Consider the following 21,314-nt stretch of genomic DNA (forward strand, 5'->3'; position numbering starts at 1 on the left):
TTTCATTTCAATTTAACAACATTTCTCTGACTAAACTGAATTTGGCTAGTTTTCCTTTGCTTCTTGTCACTTCCATGTTTCTCGTCATTTTTTTCTGGGACGTTTTTCTTATACTCTTTTCTCATAATCTAGATGTAGCTGGGTGTGATGGCGCATGCTTGTAATCCCAGTACTTGGGAGGCTAAAACAGGAGGATTGCAGATTCTCGTCCAGCCCACATGGTCGCCAACCCTTGTAATCCCAGTACTTGAGATAGGATTGTTTAGCCTCAGCAATTTAGTGAGCCTTCTGCAATTTAGTGAGACCCTGTTTCAAAATAAAATTAAAAAAAAAAAAAATAGGGCTAGGGTGAGCCGGGTGTGGTGGCACTTGCTTGTAATCCCAGCATTTAGGAGGTTGAGACAGAAGGGTCAAGGTTCAGGGACAGCCGCAGCTACTTAGTGAGGCTCTTTGCAACTCAGTGAGACTGTTTGAAAATAAAGAATAAAAAAGTAAGGCTGGGGGTACAGCTCCCAAGTAGAGTGCCCCTGGGTTCAAGCCCCAGTACGACCAAAAAAAAATAGGGCTAGGAATGTAGCTCAGAGATAGCATGCTCCTGGGTACCGGAAGAGGAGGAGGAGGAGGACGATGATGACGACTAGATGTTAATACTTGTGTTCTGAATTGTGATTTTTTTTTCTAAATCTTTTGCACATTTAGGAGAACTTTGCTATGCAAAATGTCCCTTTTTTGGCATGCTGGTTAAACTTTTTTTTTTTTTTTTTCTGATACTGAGGATGAAACCCAGGGGCATTCTACCTTGGACCTATACCCCCAGCCCTATTTTTTATTCTTTATTTTGAAACAGTCTCACTGAGTTGCAAAGGGCCTCACTAAGTAGCTGCAGCTGTCCTTGAACCTTGACCCTTCTGTCTCAGCCTCCTAAATGCTGGGATTATAAGCATGTGCCATCACACCCGGCTCACCCTAGCCCTATTTTTTTAAAATTTTATTTTGAAACAGGGTCTCACTAAATTGCAGAAGGCTCACTAAATTGCTGAGGCTGAACAATCCTATCTCAAGTACTGGGATTACAAGGGTTGGCCACCATGGGCTCCTTTGATTATTCTTATATACACATACTTACATTGCAGCAGTGCTTTGGATCTCTTATTATGTAAGAGAAGGGTTACTTGAACAAAGCACTGTGATACTTCAGTGGTTAATCTGATATTCTTTTGTAATCCCAGCTACTTGGAAGGCTGAGACTGGAGGATTGCAAGCACAAGTGCAGCCTGACAATTTAGTGAAACCCTATGTCAAAATAAAAAAGATTGGGGGTGTAGTTCAGTGGTAGAGTACTCTGGGCCAGGGCCTGGATTCAATTCCTAACACTAAGAAAAAGAAAAAGAAATCGATGATCCACAGAGATGGTTCTGTTTATGTGGGATATATTTACTGATATTTACTAATTTAGAAGTTAAAAATTTTTAAAGCTTATTAATTAAAAAAATAACTGTAATAAATAGAGGAATGACATTGTTTTATATTCTTACAAGTCTTTTTTTTTTTTATATACTGGGGGTTAAATCCAGGGGCATTCTACCTCTAAGCAACACCCTCAGCTCTATTTTATTTTTTATTTTTATTTATTTTTTGTGCCAGGGTACCAGGGATTGAACCCAGGGGGCATTCTGCCTCCGAGCTACAACCTCAGCTCTATTTTTTTATTCTTTATTTTGAAACAGGGTCTCACTGAGTTTCAGAGAGCTTAAGCGGCTGAGGCTGACCTTGAACCTGTGATCCTCCTGTCTCAGCCTCCCAAGTGCTGGGATGACAAGCTTGTGCCACCATGCCCAGCTTATTTTTTTATTTTGAAAATGTCTCGCTAAGTTGTGGAGGGACTCACTAAATTGCTGAGGCTGGCCACAAGCCTGGGATCCTCCTGCCTCATCCTCCCAAGTACTGGGATCATAAACATTTGCAACCATGCTTGACTACAGATCTGTAATGTTTGTATAAACAGAAGTTGGCTGGGTTCTCATATTTGCTCTGCATTCACTTTGTTACAGTTTCAGGGGTCCTATAGCTTCAGGAAGATTCATCTGTATACTTCTGAGATAGTAAGAGTAAGAAAGGCAGATACAATGTGTATATGATTGTCAACAGAGCTGTGACCTCCTGGTGCCCTGCAAGGTGTCAGTCCCCTTCGCTGGCTAGTGTGTTGTATACTGTCCCCGAGCGGTGTGATCCCTGGTATGTGGCACAAGTCTTATCAACTCTCTTTCTTTGCTTTGTTGCAGAGTCCTTTGGACAGAACTATCCAGAGGTAAGAGTATTGTCTTGATTTTAGAAACATAGTGGCTACCTAGTGATTATGTTTGATGACAGAGTAGCATTAAGTGTGCTAGCTCTTTTGTTATGGTAAGGAATTAGATGCTGATGATAAGGAATTAAGATGTTTAACTTTTAGCAGGGGGTAAATAGGAAGTATTGGCTGGAAAACTTACCATATGCTGTAAATCATACAGTTATTCAAATAAAAAAAATATCTCTAGAGGTTGTCTAGATACCTGGTCATTATTGTCAATATTTCTGTATTTGTTTGAACTTTTAGGAAGCTGATGGAACTTTGGGTTGCATCAGCATGGCCTTGACTTGCACCTTTAACAGGTGTGGCACACTGCAGTTGGCTGTAATGGTGGCTGAATTGTCATCTGGAATTTCTTGATAAGAGGCATTGCTAAAATAATTAGTGCACACATCCATCCTGCCTGTCTGATCTTTATTTGGAGAGTTTTTCATAATTGGTACCATTATCTCTACATAGTTTTTTTTTTCTTTTTCTGTGTGTTCTTCAATTTTCAGTTAATACTGATATTAGAGTCTTGTTAGGTTGTACAGGCTGGTCTTGAACCTGTGATCCTCCCATCTCAGCCTTCTAAGTCTTGGAATTACAGGTGTGTACTACTGTGCCCAGATTTTTTTTCCCCATTACTGGGGATTGAACCCAGGACCCAGGGGTATTTTACCCCCAGCCCCTTTTTTTTTTCTTTCTTTTTTTTTTTTTTCCCTCTGGTGGTACTGGGGTTCCTGGAAACCCTTCTACCTCCGGGCTACACTCCCAGACCTATTTTTATACTTTTTTATTTGGAAACAGGGTCTCTTAAGCCAGCACGGCTGGCTTCGAACCTGCAGGATCTTCCTGTCTCCCCCTCCCCAAGTACAGGGATTACAAGCCTGCACCACCATGCCTGGCTATTTTTTATTTTGAAACAGGGTCTCACTAAGTTGAGAAGGGCCTCACTTAGTAGCTGAGGCTGGCCGTGAACCTGCGGTCTCAGATTCTCAAGTACTGGGATTACAAGTGTGTGCCACCATACCCAGCTCAGATTTTTTTTTTTTTTCTTAAAGTTATTTTCCTTGGAATAAATACTAAGAATTATGATTACTAGGATAAAACTCTTTTAGTGACTTTTGTTAGACTTTGCCTAATTGACCTCCACAAACTATACAAAATTACAGTGATATGTAAAGGATGGCTCACATCTGTCTCTAAAAATTCTTGATCGGCTTTTTAAAATATTCATTTTGTGTAATTAAAAGGTATAAGAAGACATATAAAACAGTTTACATCTGTAATTTAAATTCGAGAGAAACGTCATAAATGGTAGAAAAACTTTAAGAAGTAATCTAGATTCCTGGTCATTATTGTCTATATTTCTGTATTTGTTTTAACTTTTAGGAAGCTGATGGGACATTGGATTGCATCAGCATGGCCCTGACTTGCACCTTTAACAGGTGGGGCACACTGCTTGCAGTTGGCTGTAATGATGGCCGAATTGTCATCTGGGATTTCCTAACAAGAGGCATTGCTAAAATAATTAGTGCACACATCCATCCTGTCTGTTCTTTATGGTAAGGAATTTTTATTTTATTATTATTTTTATGGTGCTGGGGATTAAGCCCAGGGCCTTGATTCTAGGCAAACACTCTACTACTGCCCAGCTGCAGGAATTTTAAAATTATTTTAAATGAGGAAAGAGGTGAATGATGGTGACTACATATCTGCCAATCTCAGTAGGTGTTTTAATAGTTTTAAACATTCAACCATTTCTAATATAATTTCTCATAATCTATACAGACCCTGTACCTGTGCTATCCTTGAGTTCTTGAAGCACCTTGTTCACTGTAATATAGGTTTATATCAGGCTCCATCTAGGAACATTTCAGTGCTGAAATGAATTTTTTATGGATGGTAGCTATAGTGTGATGTGATAATTGACCTTTCATTTAGAATAGTCTTGGCTAGGAAGGAAGCTTGTGAGTCATCTAGTTCAGCCTTGTCTACGTCTTTCAATTCCATTTATTTTAGCAGTGATAAGCATGTTTATTTTTTCATTGAAACATGATTAATAATACTTTCTATCAAGTAAATAGAGCTAAACTCTGTTATGTAAATCCCCATCAGTTTTGCTCTTTCTTATTTTTCTTGCTTCAGAAACATTTATCTTGGGTCGGCATTTATTTTTTTAAATGAACTTGGGGCCATAATAAAAAGCACTTAATTGGATCGAGTTTAATTAAATGATGATTATTCCCTTTGTCTGACTGGAAGCAGCAATGATCGTACAAGCCTTGATGTGGATGGAGGCCTATGAGCCAGTCTGGCTTTGGCCCTTAAGGACTGGTGACTTGGTGTGCAGAGTATGAACACTGACCTGGGTGATCTCTTGGGTCCCCTCCAGCTCATTAGCATTTCATTTTTACTGTTGTGTTCTCACAATAAATATTTAAAGAGATACATTATTTTTAATAGCATTGGCAAGATAGATAATGATTCATATAACATGAAATTCGCCTAGTTTCAAGTATATGATGCACTATTTTTATATAACCAGAGTTGTGCAACCATCATGACAACCTAATTTTAGAACTCCTACTAAAATATGCCTGTGTTTCTATTATAAGGTAATATGCACTCACCAGTTTAGAAAATTATACATACTAGTCTATATTTTATTAAGTTTCTATATATATAGTTTGTGTGTGTGTGTGTTACTAGGGATGGAACCCAGGGGCATTCTGCCTTCATGCTATACCGCCCCCAGCCTACTTTTATTCTTTTTTTTTTTTTTTTTTTTTTTTTGCGGGTCTGGGGATGTTACCCAGAGGCATTTGACCTCTGAGCTGCACCCCCTGCCTTTTTTTTTTTTTTCTGATACTGGGGTTCCTGGAAACCCTTCTACCTCTGGGCTACACTCCCAGACACCTATTTTTTATATTTTTATTTGGAAACAGGGTCTCTTAAGCCAGCACGGCTGGCTTCAAACCTGTGCAGTCCTCCTAACTCTGCCTCCCAAGCACGGGGATTACAAGCATGCACCACCATGCCAGGCGCCCAATTTTTTATCCTTTATTTTGAAACAGGGTCTCACTGAGTTGCGAAGGGCCTCACTAAGTAGCTGAGGCTGTCGTGAACCATGATCCTCTGGTCTCAGCCTCCCAAATGCTGGGATAACAAACGTGCGCCACCACGCCCGGCTTTATTCCTTATTTTGAAACAGGATCTCGCTGAACTGCAAAGGGCCTTTCTAAGTAGCTGAGGTTGTCCTTGAACCATGATCCTCCTGTCTCAGCCTCCCAAATGCTGAGATTATAAGTGTGCACCTCCATTCCGGCTCCTATATATAGTTTTTAAAAAGCATAGATTGTAATTGTGCTATATTTTATTTTATTTTTCTCTCGTAATACCATTTAGATACTTTTTTTTTTTTTTTTTGCAATTCTGGGGATGAAACCCAGGGACAATCTACCTCTGAGCTACAACCCAGCCCTTTTTTTTATTCTTTATTTTGGAACATGGTCTCACTGAGTTGTAAAGAGCCTCACTAAGTAGCTGAGGCTGTCTGCGAACTGCTATCCTCCTGTCTCAGCCTCCTAAATGCTGAGATTACAAGCATGTGCCACCACACCCAGCTTGGGTTAATATTAATTTGGAGTTTCATTTTCTACTTGTTCCTTCCAGTTTTTCTTTCTCTGATTTCTTTCTTCCTGCAGGCTAATTGAACAAGTTTTTAGAATTCCATTTTTATGCTGGGTGTGGTGGCACATGCTTGTAATTCCAGTACTTGGGAGGCTAAGACAGGAGGATCACAGGTTTCAGGACAGCCTCAGCAAGTAGTGAGACTCTTACCAACCTAGCAAGACCCTGTTTCAAAATAAAAATAAAATAGGGCTGGGGGTGTAGGTTTTTATTTATCTGTAATGTTTTTTAGTCTATTTCTTTGTATAGCCTTCTAGTGTTTACTAGATATGATGTTATACATACATAATTTGTTAGTCTACTAGTGTTGACATGTTAGCAGTTCAAACCTAACTTCTCTCTGTCCCTTTTCCCTCCCTTGTGTGTAATATAATTGTCTTAAATATTTCTTACACTATATTGTAGTCCATATAAGACAGTGTTATAATTACTGTTTGAAACATAAAAACTCAAGATAAGTAGTTTATTTACCCATATTTTTATACTCTTTTTTTCTTCTTTTTTGAGGTTTGAGGTACTGGGGATGGAACCCAGAGGCATATTCTACCTTCCAGCTACAACCCCAGTCCTATTTTTTATTCTTTATTTTGAAACAAGGTCTCACTGAGTTGCAGAAGGCCTCGCCAAGTAGCTGAAGCTATCTGCAAACCTTGATCCTCCTGTCTCAGCCTCTCAAATGCTGGGATTACAAGTGTGCCCTACCACACCTGGCTTATACTCTTTTTATTGTGCTGTTTTCCTTCTTTTTTTCCTGCCTAAGATTCCTTCTTTTATTCTTCTCATTTAGAGAACTTTGTTTTAGTTTAGATCTGTTAGCAACAGATACTTTGGTTTACTCCTTTGCTCCTGGGTTGATGGTTCTTTCAGCACTTGAAAAGTATGCCACTTCCTTCTGACCTCCATGGTTTCTGATATCTGCTGTTATTCGAATTGTTTCCCTGTAATTTTTTTTACTGTTTTTTAAAATATATTTTTATTGGTGCATTGTAGTCAAACATCTCAATGAAAATACAAGACTTGTGAGGATATATAAGCACACATCACCCAATTAGCCTTTATCCAATCCCCATCCCATTTCCTACACCTTCCTCGTTCCCATGCTTGATTTAGTTATTGACTATGATATATTTGTTTTAAGTACATCATGTGCTTTAAAGAGTTTGCATCTTTCCCCCTCGCATCCCCTCAGATAGGGCACCTTAATTGCTCCTCTGTAGGGCCCCTTCTTCAACTAGAGTTCCTCCTATTGCCCATTTCTTCCTGGTTTTTGCATATTAGAGAACGCATCTGATTTTTAATTTTTTGTGACATTTCCCTGTGGGTGCCACACTGCAGGCTCCGATCCCGGCTTCGCAGGCCCTGGCACCAGCCTCGCCGCCCAGCAGGCTCTTTTTAACTGGTTTAAAGATATTTTTTCTTTGACTTTATTTACAGATGCATGTGTGTGTGCGCGTGCGCGCGCATGTGTGTGTTTGTGTTTGTGGTACTGGAGATGGAACCCAGGGGCCTTCTACCTCTGGGCTACACTCCCAGACTTATTTTATACTTTTATTTTTTTGGAAAACAGGGTCTCTTAAGCCAGTGCGTCTTGCTTCGAACCTGTGCGATCCTCCTGTCTCCGCCTTCCAAGCATGGGGATTACAAGCGTGCACAACCATGCCCGCTGTTTTCTCTTTTTTTAAATTTCTCCACTGGCTTCTGAATCCATATGTTGAGTTCTAAATTTTAGTCATTGTATGTTTCAGTTCTAGAATTCACATTTGGTTCTTTTTTTCTATAATTTCTTTTTTTCTTTTTCTTTTTTCTTTCTTTCTTTTTTTTTTTATTTTTTATTTGCAGGTCTGGGGATAGAACCCAGGGGCATTCAACCTCTGAGCTACTCCTGCCCTATATTTTATTCTTTATTTTGAAACAGGGTTTCACTAAGTTGTGGAGGGCCTCACTAAGTAGCTGAGGCTGTCCATGAACCACAATCCTCAGGTCTCAGCCTTCCAAATGCTGGGATTATAAGTGTGTACCATCATGCCCGGCTATAATTTTTATTACTTGGCAGAAACTGCTGGGTGGGATTGGAAGTATAGGCTCTCTGCTAGGTCTCTGATGATGCCTTCCTGTCTGGGAGGGCTAAAAATCCCTTGTTCTTTCCCAGGTGGTCCCCCTGACACTGTGGTGGTGAGAGTGGAAACTTGTTCTCCATTCATCCTTCTCTGGCAACACCCCTGTGAGGGGCCAAGTGTCCCCTCTTATAGCTGGGTATGGGTGGAGTTTGGGATATGTGTAGACCTTGTTGGCTGGAGTGGAGGTGGGCTGTAGTTTTTTCTAGGATGTTTGGTTAGAATAGAGTCATTATAGCCGGGCGTGGTGGCACATGCTTGTAATCCCAGCATTCGGGAGGCTTAGACCAGAGGATTGCGGTTCGCGGACAGCCTCAGATACTTAGCCCTTTGCAACTCAGTGAGACCTTGTTTCAAAATAAAGAATAAAAAATGGGGCTGGACATGTGGCTGGAGGTAGAATGCCCCTGGGTTCCATCCCCAGACCCACCAAAAAAAAAAAGAATAGAGTGGTTATTCTCTAAATGTTTTCAGTCTTGCTGGGCTATCGTTTTCTGACCCTTCAGCTAGAAAAAGCAGGACCTTCTTGGGAGTTTTTGGAGGTTTTTTTGCATGCTTGTTGCCATTACTGGGTTGTTGGTAAGCATACTGAGATCTACAATGTTGTTGACTTACGCAACTAGGGCATTGTGTGTGGCTACCACATTTTATCCATAATAGTGGTATTGTAACAGTTCGAGATGTCAATTTGGGTTCTTGTTCTTAGCTAGTTTAGAAAAAATAGCCAGAACTATATTGCTGCAAGCTTAAGTAAATTTTATTATCACAAAGGTAGAAAGAAGGGACAGAACAATTAAAGTACTGCATCAGAGGGACGCAGTGGCGTGCCTTGAGAGTAAGACACTGAGGTCTTTGAATGCACACGTTTTTTTAATAAGAATTCACCATCTCCCTTTCCCACATAGTCTAGCCAATAATCTTCTGCCCCGCCCCCACCACAGTGCAGGTGTAGGCCTGCTAGTTATCTCTGCTGTGCAGTTCCTCTGTGTTCGCCTTCTTTGTTCATCCTCATAGGGACAGACAGGTCTGACATCACTGATCAAAATGTGTTACTTGGTCAGCAAGGTCAAGGGCTACATGGTATGTTCCTGCTCTGTCTTTGGTTTTATTTTATCCTTAAGTTGAAAGCATGTATTGTCCATCTGTGTCCTTGGTGAGTTCTCAGCCACCCTATCTCTGTCTGCCAAAAGTTGCTTATTATGTTAAAAACTTGTGTTACAATAAAGCAAAGAAAGACACAGGAATATAGTATTTTAAAATTTGAAGGTTTGGGACTATAACTATTTTGTGTAATTAGTAATTAATATTGGGTTAATTTAACTTGCTTTTTCATCCTTTCACTTTAGTCTAAACTGTTGTGAAAATCTATATAATTCTTTTTTTAAGTGCAGGTGTTTGTGTTTTAACATTTGGTATTCAGCTGGGCTAATAGCCAACTTTTAGCTGACCAAAGTCAATCCTGGCTGCAGCTCTTGGCTGACAGCTTAGGGACAGAGAAAGGGATTTTATTGTTCTGCCTAAGTATGAAAGCTTGTTCTTATTAGCTATTAATACAGCTCTTATTAACAACTAATACAGACTCAATCCCATCAGTATATCTTTTCACTTCAAATATGTATTAAATTCCATTCCCCCTCTCTTTCCCTAGCTGGAGTCGAGATGGCCATAAGCTCGTGAGTGCCTCCACTGATAACATAGTGTCACAATGGGATGTTCTTTCAGGCGACTGTGACCAGAGGTTTCGATTCCCTTCACCCATCTTAAAAGTCCAATATCATCCACGCGATCAGTATGTTTATGCTCTTCCTTTCCTGGGGTGGGGTCTGATTCTGTGTGGATTAGCTCTGGGCTTATGGCATTTTCAGTTTAAAGTTTTAGAACACAAATAAATGTGTACATTTCTTCAAAACTGCATAAAATTATCTTTCTGTCCAAACGGATTCTATTGAATACATTTTAAGGAGATTGTTATTGTATTATATAGGTGTTATTTATTTATTTATTTATTTTTGGTACTGGGGATTGAACCCAGGGGCATTTTACCTCCAACCTACATCCTCAGCCCTTTTTATTTATTATTATTATTATTATTTTATTTATTTATTTATTTATTTATTTTTGTGGTACTGGGGATGGAACCCAGGGGCATCCTACCTCCGAGCAACACCCCCAACCCTATTTTTTTTATTCTTTTTATATTAGAAACAGGGTGTTACTGAGTTGTGAAGGAACTCGCCAAGTAGCTGAGGCTGTCGGTGAACTACGATCCTCCAGTCTCAGCTTTCCAAATGCTGGGATTATAAGCGTGCTCCACCATGCCCAGCTTTATTATTTTTTTGTGTGGTACTGGGGATTGAACCCAGGGGCATTCTACCTCTGAGCTACACCCCTAGCTCTATCTTTTATTCTTTAATTTGAAGCAAGGTCTCCCTAAGCTGTGAAGGGCCTCACTAAATAGCTGAGGCTAGCCACGAAACTGAGCTCCTACTGTCTCTTATTATTTTGAAACAAGGTCTCACTAAGTTGCTGAGGCTGGCCTTGAACCTGTGATCCTCCTGTCTCAGCCTCCCTGAGTACCAGGATTACAGGCATGTGCCACCACACCCAGTTTGTATTATATAGTTAAAAACTGGCCAGTATTAAGACTTGGTAAATGGGCAGAGAGGAGAATAAGTATAATAACTGGGTGGGGCCTGGGGTTTTTTCCTTCATTATTTGGATTTCTGGGGTATGGGGAAACAGCTTAATATTAAAACTACATTTGAAGCCAGGCAAAGTGGTAAACATCTATAATCGAAGTACTTTGGGGGCTGAGATAGGAAGATTATAGGTTCGATGCCAGACTCAGCAACTTAGACCCTTTTTCAAAATAAAAAACAGTCAAAAAGGGCTGATGCCCCTGGGTTCAACTTCTAATACAGAACAAAACAAACCTACTTTTGAGAAAAAGAGATATCCAACATTGTATACCCAGACAGCTGTTTTATCTCTCTGGGTTCTCTTGTCAACTTCTCTGCAAGTATAAAGCTTATTATATAGTGCCTCATTGCTCGGTCTCTATTGTATATACTTAAATGTGCATTTTTTTACATATATAGCATTTTTGTACTTTATTCCATATTTTGCTACTTTACTGCTACTTCATATTTATTTTAATGATCACATTTTATTTTGTCAAGATAGGATCCCAGAATTTTACTCAGCTTTTTCCCTTTTATTAGACAAGTGGGTTTTATGCTTTTTTCACACTATTTGAAATTTGGTCTGGGAAAGTCCGTAAGGTTAGTGGACAGGGATCAGGGAAAATGACAGGGAATCCACCTGCTGATACCAAAGCAATAGCCAATGTGCTGTTCATATTTTTAAACAGGAACAAGGTTCTCGTGTGTCCCATGAAATCTGCTCCTGTCATGTTGACCCTTTCAGATTCCAAACATGTTGTTCTGCCGGTAGACGATGACTCCGATTTGAACGTGGTGGCATCTTTTGATAGGCGAGGGGAATATATCTATACAGGAAATGCAAAAGGCAAGGTAAGCCACGAAGCCTAGAGATTGGTAAAAGGACTGGGCATCTTGTGTGTTATCTCATTTCCAAATTAGATGCCAGTAATGAGGAGCCATGACTAAATTGTAAAATAGAGAAGTCATGTTATCAACTGGAATACTGCTGATGAAATGTTTTAATATCTAGTTGTGTAAGTCAGGCCGCTTCAGCCTGTAGTGCTGAGACTTTACCAGCTTTCTTTTTGCCTTCTGTTAAACTTCTCTTTTTTTTTTTTTTTTTTTTTTTGGTACTGGGGTTCCTGGAAGCCCTTCTACCTCTGGGCTACACTCCCAGACCTATTTTTACATTTTTATTTGGAAACAGGGTCTCCTAAGCCAGCGTGCGCGGCTAGCTTCGAACCTGCAGGATCCTCCTGTCTCTGCCTCCCAAGCGCGGGGATTACAAGCGTGCGCCATCAGTTAAACTTCTGACCTTATATTTTGGGATACTTTTAAAGTTGTAGGCCCTTCTTGGGAAGGTGCTGCTTCTGTGGAATAAGAAGTCAGGTCAGATGAGTTGTAAGGCTCTTTTTTATGCTTAGATTTTGTATTTCCATTAGGTTCCTCATGTTTGGGGTGGCTTTGGACTGTACTCATGGGCTATTATAGTTTCATGGATACTTTCGTAAGTGGCAGTTTTTAAAAATGGTAGTAAAAGGCATATAACATAAAACTTACCATTTTAAACTTCTTCTTTTGTGGTATGGGGACTGAACCCAAGGGCATTCTGCCTCTGAGCTACACCCCTACACCCCAACCCTATTTTTTTTTTTTTTTTTTTTTTTTTTGTGGTACTGGGCATTGAACCCAGGGGCATTCTACCTCCAAGCACCACCTCAGCCCTAATTTTTATTTTGAAACAGGGTCTCACTACATTACTGAAGCCTCACTAAGTTACTGAGACTGGTCACAAACCTGTGATCCTCCTGTCTCAGCCTCCTAACTACTGGGATTACAAGCGTGCGCCACCAGCTCTATTTTTTTATTCTTTTTTTTTTGAAAAAGGGTCCGACTAAGTTGTGAAGGGCCTCACTAAGTAGGTGAGGCTGGCCGTGAACCTTGCAATCCTTCTGTCTCAGCCTCCCAAGTACTGGGATTACAAGCATGCACCACCACGCCTGGCTCATTTTAAACATTTTGAAATGTCGCCGGGCGTGGTGGCGTACACTTGTAATCCCCGCGCTTGGGAGGTGGAGATCGGAGGATCGCACAGGTTCGAAGCCAGCCGCGCTGGCTTAAGAGACCCTGTTTCCAAATTTTAAAAGTATAAAATAGGTCTGGGAGTGTAGCCTGGAGGTAGAAGGGCTTCCAGGAACCCCAGTACCACCAAAAAAAAAAAAAAAAAATTGAAATGTCAAGTTCAGTGGTACTTATAAGTACTTTCAACTCTCACCACTGTCCTCTCCAGAACTCCTTTCATCCTGCAAAACTGAAACATTATACTCAAATAATAATTTCTCAGTCCCTGCTTTAGCCCCTTGCAAATAGCCATTCTACTTTGTTTCTATGAAATTAACTACTCTAGCTACCTCATATAAATGGAATCATTCAGTATTTTCCCATTTGATACTGGCTTATTTTGTTTAGCATATGCCTTTAAGGTTCAGCCATGCTGTAGCATAAGTCAAATTTACCTTCTTTTTAAAGCTCAATAATATTGTAAGTATCTACCACATTTTGTTCATATGTTGATGGATACTTTGGTTGCTTCCACTTTTTGGTTATTGCGAATAATGCTAAACATCTTATTTTGAGAATAAATAGCAGTTGAGAGTCTGCCATCATATTTAAAGAGATAAAAGACAGTTAAAGTACTAAAAGTACTAGTTAATCAGGTGGAATGCATGGTACTAATGATGTTTGCATTTTTACCCAGCCTTTGCCCAATTTTAGAAATAGAAGACAGATATTATTATTAGTTATCAGAATACTTACTTCCTTTTTTCTTTTCTCTGTAAATTTAGATTTTGGTCCTAAAAACAGATTCTCAGGATCTTGTTGCTTCCTTCAGAGTAACAACTGGAACAAGCAATACCACAGCCATTAAGTCAATTGAGTTTGCTCGGAAGGGGAGGTAAGTGAGAGCTTGTCTTCTAGAGACAGTTATTTATATTATTATTGCTGCTGCTGCTGCTGCTGCTATTGTTGTTGTTGTTGTTGTTATTATTATTATTATTATTATTATTGTGGTACTGGGGATTGAATTCAGGGACATTCTACTACACACTTTTATTTCTTTTGAAACAGGGTCTTACTAAATTGTGGAGGGCCTCACTAAGGAGCTGAGGCTGGCCAAGAGCCCGTGATACTCCTGTCTCAGCTTCCCAAGTACTGGGATTATGATCGTGCACCACCATGCCCAGCTAAAGACAGTTTTTAAAAGTAGATAGAGCTGGGCATGGTGGCTCTATTGTAAATTTTTTTTTAATTTTAAAATTTTTTATTTTAAATAAAAATTCATTAAAGTTTTATAAAATTAGTATTTGGTTCTTAAGTTCATAAAATTTTATGCATAAAAAATTTTACGCATAAAATTTCACATCTTCCTTATTTGAAGGTTATCAGAAATGATAATCAAGTGGTGAGTGCGTAGAACCACAGTGCTTGAACTTCGTAAGCACTGGGTAAAGATTAAATATTTTACTTACGTATTTATTAGCAGTATAAGGAATGGAACTCAGAGCCTCATGTGTGCAAGGCAAATCTCTATCACTGAGTTGCACCCTGAACCCCTGCATATTTTTTATAATGAGAACTGATGTTATAAAATTCACATTGGCTGGGTGTGGTGTTCATGCCGTTAATCTCAGCACTTGGAAAGCTGAGACTGGAGCATTGCAGGTTCGAGGCAAGCCTCAGCAACTCAGTGAGACCTGAACAAGTTAGCAAGACCCTGTTTGATTATTTTAAGAGAAAAAAATTAATGCCGGGTGTGGTGGCGCATGCTTGTAATCCCTGCACTTGGGAGGCAGAGACAGGAGGATCGCGCAGGTTCAAAGCCAGCCACGCGCGCTGGCTTAGGAGACCCTGTTTCCAAATAAAAATGTAAAAATAGGTCTGGGAGTGTAGCCCGGAGGTAGAAGGGCTTCCAGGAACCCCAGTACCACAAAAAAAAAAAAAAAAAAAAAAAAATTAAAAGGGCGAGATGTCATTTCAAAAATTAAAAAAAATTAAAAAGGGTCATTACATAGTACAGAGGTAGAGATAGAATGCGCCTGATTTTAGTCCCCAGTTCCAAAAAAGAAAGAAAATTTAATTAAAAATAAAATTTATATTGTAGTTGAACACACATTTACAGAAAACCTACTTATCCTTTTAATTTCAGATGTTATTCTGATAAGTGTGGTTACCCAGTGAGAAATAGATAGATCAACAGAAACAAGAAATGAGTTGTCAGTCAGAGCTAACTAAGTCATCTTCTGTTTAGGAACACCCATACACACTTAAAGAATACTCATGTTCAAAGTGCCCTATTTGTTGGTGTGTGTGGTGCTGGGGATGGGACCCAGGGCTTCCTGCACGTGAGGCCTGTGATCTACGACTGAGCCATACCCCTCGCCCCTCAAATTGCCCTTTGATTAAGAAAAGGTTTGTCAGTGGGGTCTGTGGGGAAGTGAAGTAGGGGTAGAGAGGTAGCTAATTGTGTAGACAGTGCCTGGCTAGTATACTAGCTCAAGGCCCTGAGTTTGATACTCGGCATGGGGGTGGGGGTGGAGAGAAAAAGTAAGTGATAAAATACTTGAATATTTTGGATTTCTATGATTTCCATTGTCATTGCAGAAAAAAGTTGGACATTTCAAAATGATGTCTATATAAGCTAGAGAACTGAAGTATTTATAGACATTTAAAATAAGCTTGTGAGCTGGGCATGGTGACACATACTTGTAATCCCAGTACTTGGGAGGTTGAGACAGGAGGTAGCAGGTTTGTGGCGAGCCTCAGCTACTTAATGAGACCTCCACAACATAGACCCTGTTTCAAAATAAAGAATAAAAAATAAGGCTGGGATGTAGCTCAGAGGCTCGGAGGTAGAATGCCCCTGAGTTCCATCCTCATACCACAAAAATCAATTTAGAGATCTTAGATCTCAGGTCTTAGATCTCAGTTAAATACTGATAGTTTGAATATTTTGGGTTTAAGAATGCACAGGAAGGACCTGAGCATGGTAGTGCACACCTATAATCCCAGTATTTGGGAGGCTGAGACAGGAGGATTGTAGGTTCAAGGCCAGCCTCAGCAACTTAGTGAAAGTCTATTTCTAAATAAAAAATAGGGCAGGGAGAGCAGGGGGTGGAAGTGCATGCAGTAATCCCAGTACTTGGGAGGCTGAGACAGGAAGATAGCAGGTTCGTGGCCAGCCTCAGCTACTTAGTGAGGCCCTCCAAAACTTAGTGAGACCCTGTTTTAAGATAAAGAATAAAGGACCGAGCATGGTGGCACATGCTTGTAATCCCAACATTTGGGAGGCTGAGACCGGAGGATCGAGGTTTATGGACAGCCTCAGCAACTTAGGCCCTTCGCAATTCAATAAGACCCTGTTTTGAAATAAAGGATAAAAAAGAAATAGGGCTGGGGTTGTCACTGAGAGGTACAATGCCCCTGGGTTTCATCCCCAGTACCACAAAAACAAGAAAAGAATATAAAATAGGGCTGGGGGTGTAGCTCGGAGATAGAATGCCCCTGGTCTCAGTCCCAAATAAATAAATAAATAAACACACACACACACACACACACACACACACACATGAAGGATAAACATATAAATTCTCAATTCACTTGGTTTGGAAGGTGACAAGAAGGTAAATAAGCATTTTATTGTTTGGGTTTTTTCTCATTGTCTCCCACTTAACTAGTTGTTTTGTGGTATTTTTCTTGGTAACTAGTAGTAATAGAAAATGTTACCAGGAACAGATTCCTTATCTCTGTTGATATTTTTCTCCTCTCTTTAGTTGCTTTTTAATTAACACAGCAGATCGAATAATCAGAGTTTATGATGGTAGAGAAATCTTAACCTGTGGGAGAGACGGAGAGCCTGAGCCCATGCAGAAACTGCAGGACTTGGTGAACAGGTAGGTATCGCAGCCTGGGACTGCGCAGTAGCTCTGCCCCGGGCTCGGGGCCAGGCCCCATGGGGACTTTGTCTTTTAGGACCCCCTGGAAGAAGTGCTGCTTCTCTGGGGATGGAGAGTACATAGTAGCAGGTTCTGCCAGGCAGCATGCCCTGTACATCTGGGAGAAGAGCATTGGCAACCTGGTGAAGATTCTGCATGGGACGAGAGGAGAGCTCCTCCTGGATGTGGCCGTGAGTAGAGGGTGCTGCTGCTGTTACTCACGTGATCCAGAACGGCATGCATCTGTTCTTACAGCCCGTTTTCTCTCCTTTATTACTATTTAGTGGCATCCTGTTCGACCCATCATAGCATCCATTTCTAGTGGTGTGGTATCAATCTGGGCACAAAATCAAGTAGTAAGTATGTTTCTGGTTGAACCTTACATATAGTAAGCTAAATCCTTATTTGTGTTCTTTTGTATATAATTTCTACAGCCTAATTAAATAGATTCAGTCTGTCTACTTTTACTTTATTTTGATGGAAGGTCTTGATCCCAAGACCGCTAATTCAATGTGTTCATGGAGAAAGTCTAGTGTACTTTCTATTACATTTTATTTTGAACAGGATCTCACCAAGTTGCTGAGGCTGGCCTTGAACCTGTGATCCTCCTGTCTCAGCTTTTCACATCCTGGGGTTACAGGCATGTACTACAATGCCCGGCTACTTTGAACACTTTTAAACTATATTTGTAATCAGTGTACTCATAAGAAATGTTTTTTTCTTTTTGCAGTATTGGGTATTGAACTCAAGGGCATTCTAAGCTATACCCCCAGCCCAATTTTTTTATTCTTTATTTTGAAACAGGGTCTCGCTGAGTTGCAAAGGACCTTACTAAGTAGCTAAGGCTGTCTTCTTTATCGCAATCCTCTTGTCTCAGCCTCCCAAATGCTGAGATTACAAGTATACGCCACCACTACTGGCTAAGACAATTTAGACAGTTTAATGTTTTACTTCAAAATCGTGTGTGTGTGTGTGTGTGTGTGTGTGTGTGTGTGACTGAGAATTGAACGCAGGAGCATCCTACCTCTAAGCTATACTCTTAGCCCTTTTTTCTTTGTGTTTTTGGTTTTTTGCGGATTTGGGGATGGAACCCAGGAGCATTCTACCTCTGAGCTACACCCCTAGCCCTATTTTTTATTCTTTATTTTGAAACAGGATCTCACTGAGTTTCAGAGGGCCTCACTAAGTAGCTGAGGCTGACCACGAACCGTGATCTTCCTGTCTCAGCCTCCCAAACGCTGGGATTACAAGTGTGTGCCACCGCGCCTGGCTTCTTTCATATTTCAAATTGAGGTCTTGCTAAAATTACTGAGGCTGGCCTCAAACCTGTGACCCTCTAGTCTGACTCCCAAGAACTAGGATTACAGGGTTGCATCACTACACCCAGCTTCAAAATTACATCTTAAAAAAATTAAAGAAGAATCGGGTGAGGTGGTTCATACTTGTAATCTCAGTATATAGGAAGCTGAGACAGAATGATCCCAGGTTTGTGCCCAGCCTCAGCAGCTTAGTGAGGCCCTCAGCAACTTAGTGAGACCCTGTTTCATAATAAAGAATAAAAAATAGAGCTGGTGGTTTAGCTTGGAGGTAGAATGTCCCTGGGTTCAATCCCCAGTACTGGGGGGGAAAAAAAAGATTAAAGAAGGCATTTATTTAAGAAAGAGCTACAGTTAATAACTTGGAATGTTGAGGTAGGAAATACCTTACTTAAGATGGTAAAACCTTAGATACCTAATTTCTGCCTCATAAATTTAATCTCAGAATTCTGTGGTCTCTGTGCTCAAATCTTTTATCATTAATGTTTAGATTACTGATTATTTCTTTTTCATGTGGTTAAGGGTAGTGTATTTTGTTTGTGGCACAGGAAAATTGGAGTGCATTCGCACCAGATTTCAAAGAGTTGGATGAAAATGTAGAATATGAGGAGAGGGAATCAGAGTTCGATATTGAAGATGAAGATAAAAGTGAGCCTGAGCAGACAGGTAATGTTATTTCTTAACTGCAGATAGTACTTCCAAAAGGATAAATGATTGCTTGACTTAATGTTTTTAATTGATGCTACAAATTTATTTCAGTGCTTAATCTAAGATGTCACCTTTTTTCCTTAAGTGTACACAGTTTTCACAGTATTTGAAGAGTCTTAATTTATAATGCATTAGTTAATGGCGTACTTAGGCAGTCCCAGGGCTCAGCAGCTCTCTTGCTATTTCTCCTGTGTCTCCTGTTGATAGCAGATGGTTGAGTTGGAATTTGTGTTGCGGCACCGGCCTCGCTGGCTGTGCTGAGCACTCTCCTCGTGTCCCATGTTGTCGTCCCTTGTCAGTAAGAGAAAGGTCCAAGGATGGGCTCTGGAGCCAGACAGTTTTGGGGGAAATACTTAAACCTGAATTTTCTCATCTGTAAGATAGAGGTAGCAGTAGTATCTATCTTTTAGGGTTGTTGGGAATAAATAACTTATGCAAGGAAAGCAAAGCACATGGCATATGCATAGGCCATAATGAGCACCCAAATATTCTTTTCTGTTTTCAGTACTGGGCTTGAACCCACAGGAGTTTACACTGATCTACACTCTGGCCCTGTTTTGTTGTTGTTGTTTTATTTTGAGACAGTCTCACTGAGTTGCACAGGCTAGAACTTGCAGTCCTCCTGCTTCAGCCTCCTGAGTACTGGAATTACAAGGGTGCACCACTAAGTCTGGCTCAAATGTTCTTTTCTTTCTTCCATTTATTTATTATTTATTGATTTATTTTGTGGCACTAGAGATTGAACTTGGCTTCTGGCACACTAGGCACGCGCTCTACCATGGAGCCACATCTCTAGCCTCCCCTTTTTTCTTTCTTGTTTTGTTGTTATTTCTGAGATCAGGGTCTCACTGTTTACCTGTGCTAGTCTGGAATTCCTAGGCTCAAGTGATCTCTTGTCTGAGCCTTCAGAATGCCTGAGACAATAGGCCTACACCTCTGTGCCTAGCTCAAATGTTATTTTTTATTATGACTATGACCATTGTTATTTTTATCTTCTCTGATGAACTAGATTGGACCTCCTTGAAAATAATGACTTTTTATCCTCATAGTATCTAACATAGGGTTTTACATGTAGTAGGGATTTTTTGTGTGTGTGGCATTGGGGATTAAATCCAAGGGCATTCTACCTCTTTGCTATATCCCCAGTCTTATTTTGATGGTGGTAGGGGTGGTGCTGGGGATTGAACCCAGGAACATTCTACTTCTGAGTTACATCCTCGGCTCTTTTTTAAGAATTTTTTTTTTTTTTTTTTTTTTTTTTTTTTTTAAGACAGGGTCTCACCAAGTTGCCAAGGCTAGCCTTGGACCTGTGATCTTCCTGTTTCAGCCTCCCAAGTACTGGAATTATAGGTGTGTACACCACCCAGCTCCTACTTTATTTTTGAATTTTGAGACAGGATCTCACAAAGTTTTTGAGGCTGGCCTTGAAGCTGTGATCCTCCTGTCTCTGCCTACCAAGTATTGGGATTAACAGCTATATGCTACCACACCCAGCTATAGTTGGGATTTGTGTGTGTGAGTGTGTAGTATGCCCATTTGGCACTAATATGCCATAGATCATTGACTCCTTGGCCAATTCATTATGCCAGGGATCAGGGGATGAGAATTGAAGTTAGTTTTCTCCAGCTTAAAAGTGTTAATCCTCACTTTTGGATGTTAGATAACTTGTATGCCTCGTGTTCAACAGAACACCTCTAGGGATGCAAACTGCTCTGGATTGTTTTGGCATTCTTGGATTACTTTCTCTAGCCTTTCTGGACTTCGACAGAAATTATTCCTCTTTCCTAACTTGGAAGCACATGCCACATACTTTACGTTAGTATTTAGCATATTAAATTGAAATTATTTGCAGCTGTTTTCTCAGACTGAAATTTTTACTGAAGAGCTGTTTTCCAACTTTCTTGGTCATCGCTAATTGAGTGCCTAGCATGTGGCATCTATTTGTTAAATAATTAAGTGAAATGAACTATATGATTTTCCTTCTTTGTTCGTCCTAAATTTCAGATTCTGAAAATCATTAAGGTGCAAGTACAAAGCAGTTTTCATTTCTTCTCAAACTTATCCTATGTTTTTGTCCTGCAGGGGCTGATGCTGCAGAAGATGAGGAAGTGGATGTCACCAGCGTGGACCCGATTGCTGCCTTCTGTAGCAGGTGAGCTAGTGTGGAAGGCCGGGCGCCTGGGACGCTCCTCAGCCACAGTCCAGCACTGTAAGCTGTCCCCTCAGTCCCATGTGCTTATTGCTGAAAGAGAGAGAACCCTTTTCATGTATATGAAATGCAATTTTAGTTTTTCCTCTCAGTCCTACTTTCCCCTCTCTATTTTTCTAGATTCTTTTATTCTGTTTGTGATTGATTTCTGACTTGCTATTAGTATGCTGTCTGATTTCCTTTTATTCATCTTGGCTTTCTTAAAGTTCTGTATCCATGCCTGTTGTGCGTGCTTAATAGAAGGAAGAAGGTTTGTGGTTTAAGCAGCTATTTCCTCTTTTTCCAA

The 21,314-nt window shown here is 40.3% G+C and overlaps 1 protein-coding gene across 1 annotated transcript in view; it reads left to right on the forward strand.

The window, feature by feature from the left end:
• The window catches only part of RBBP5 (RB binding protein 5, histone lysine methyltransferase complex subunit), a gene marked incomplete at both ends in the record, with an annotated part of 36,141 nt that overhangs the window by 5,035 nt on the left and 9,792 nt on the right, over nucleotides 1–21,314 (forward strand). The window contains 10 exons of the mRNA XM_080698510.1: nucleotides 2,283–2,308; nucleotides 3,725–3,897; nucleotides 9,788–9,928; nucleotides 11,510–11,672; nucleotides 13,649–13,758; nucleotides 16,634–16,753; nucleotides 16,833–16,986; nucleotides 17,080–17,151; nucleotides 18,660–18,777; nucleotides 20,902–20,971. Of these exons, the coding sequence (XP_080554636.1) occupies nucleotides 2,283–2,308; nucleotides 3,725–3,897; nucleotides 9,788–9,928; nucleotides 11,510–11,672; nucleotides 13,649–13,758; nucleotides 16,634–16,753; nucleotides 16,833–16,986; nucleotides 17,080–17,151; nucleotides 18,660–18,777; nucleotides 20,902–20,971 (1,147 nt within the window). The remainder of the gene's footprint in view (nucleotides 1–2,282; nucleotides 2,309–3,724; nucleotides 3,898–9,787; nucleotides 9,929–11,509; nucleotides 11,673–13,648; nucleotides 13,759–16,633; nucleotides 16,754–16,832; nucleotides 16,987–17,079; nucleotides 17,152–18,659; nucleotides 18,778–20,901; nucleotides 20,972–21,314) is intronic.

The sequence above is a fragment of the Muscardinus avellanarius genome, assembly GCF_963383645.1.
Source record: "Muscardinus avellanarius genome assembly, chromosome: 7".
NCBI classification, from domain to species: Eukaryota; Metazoa; Chordata; class Mammalia; order Rodentia; family Gliridae; genus Muscardinus; species Muscardinus avellanarius.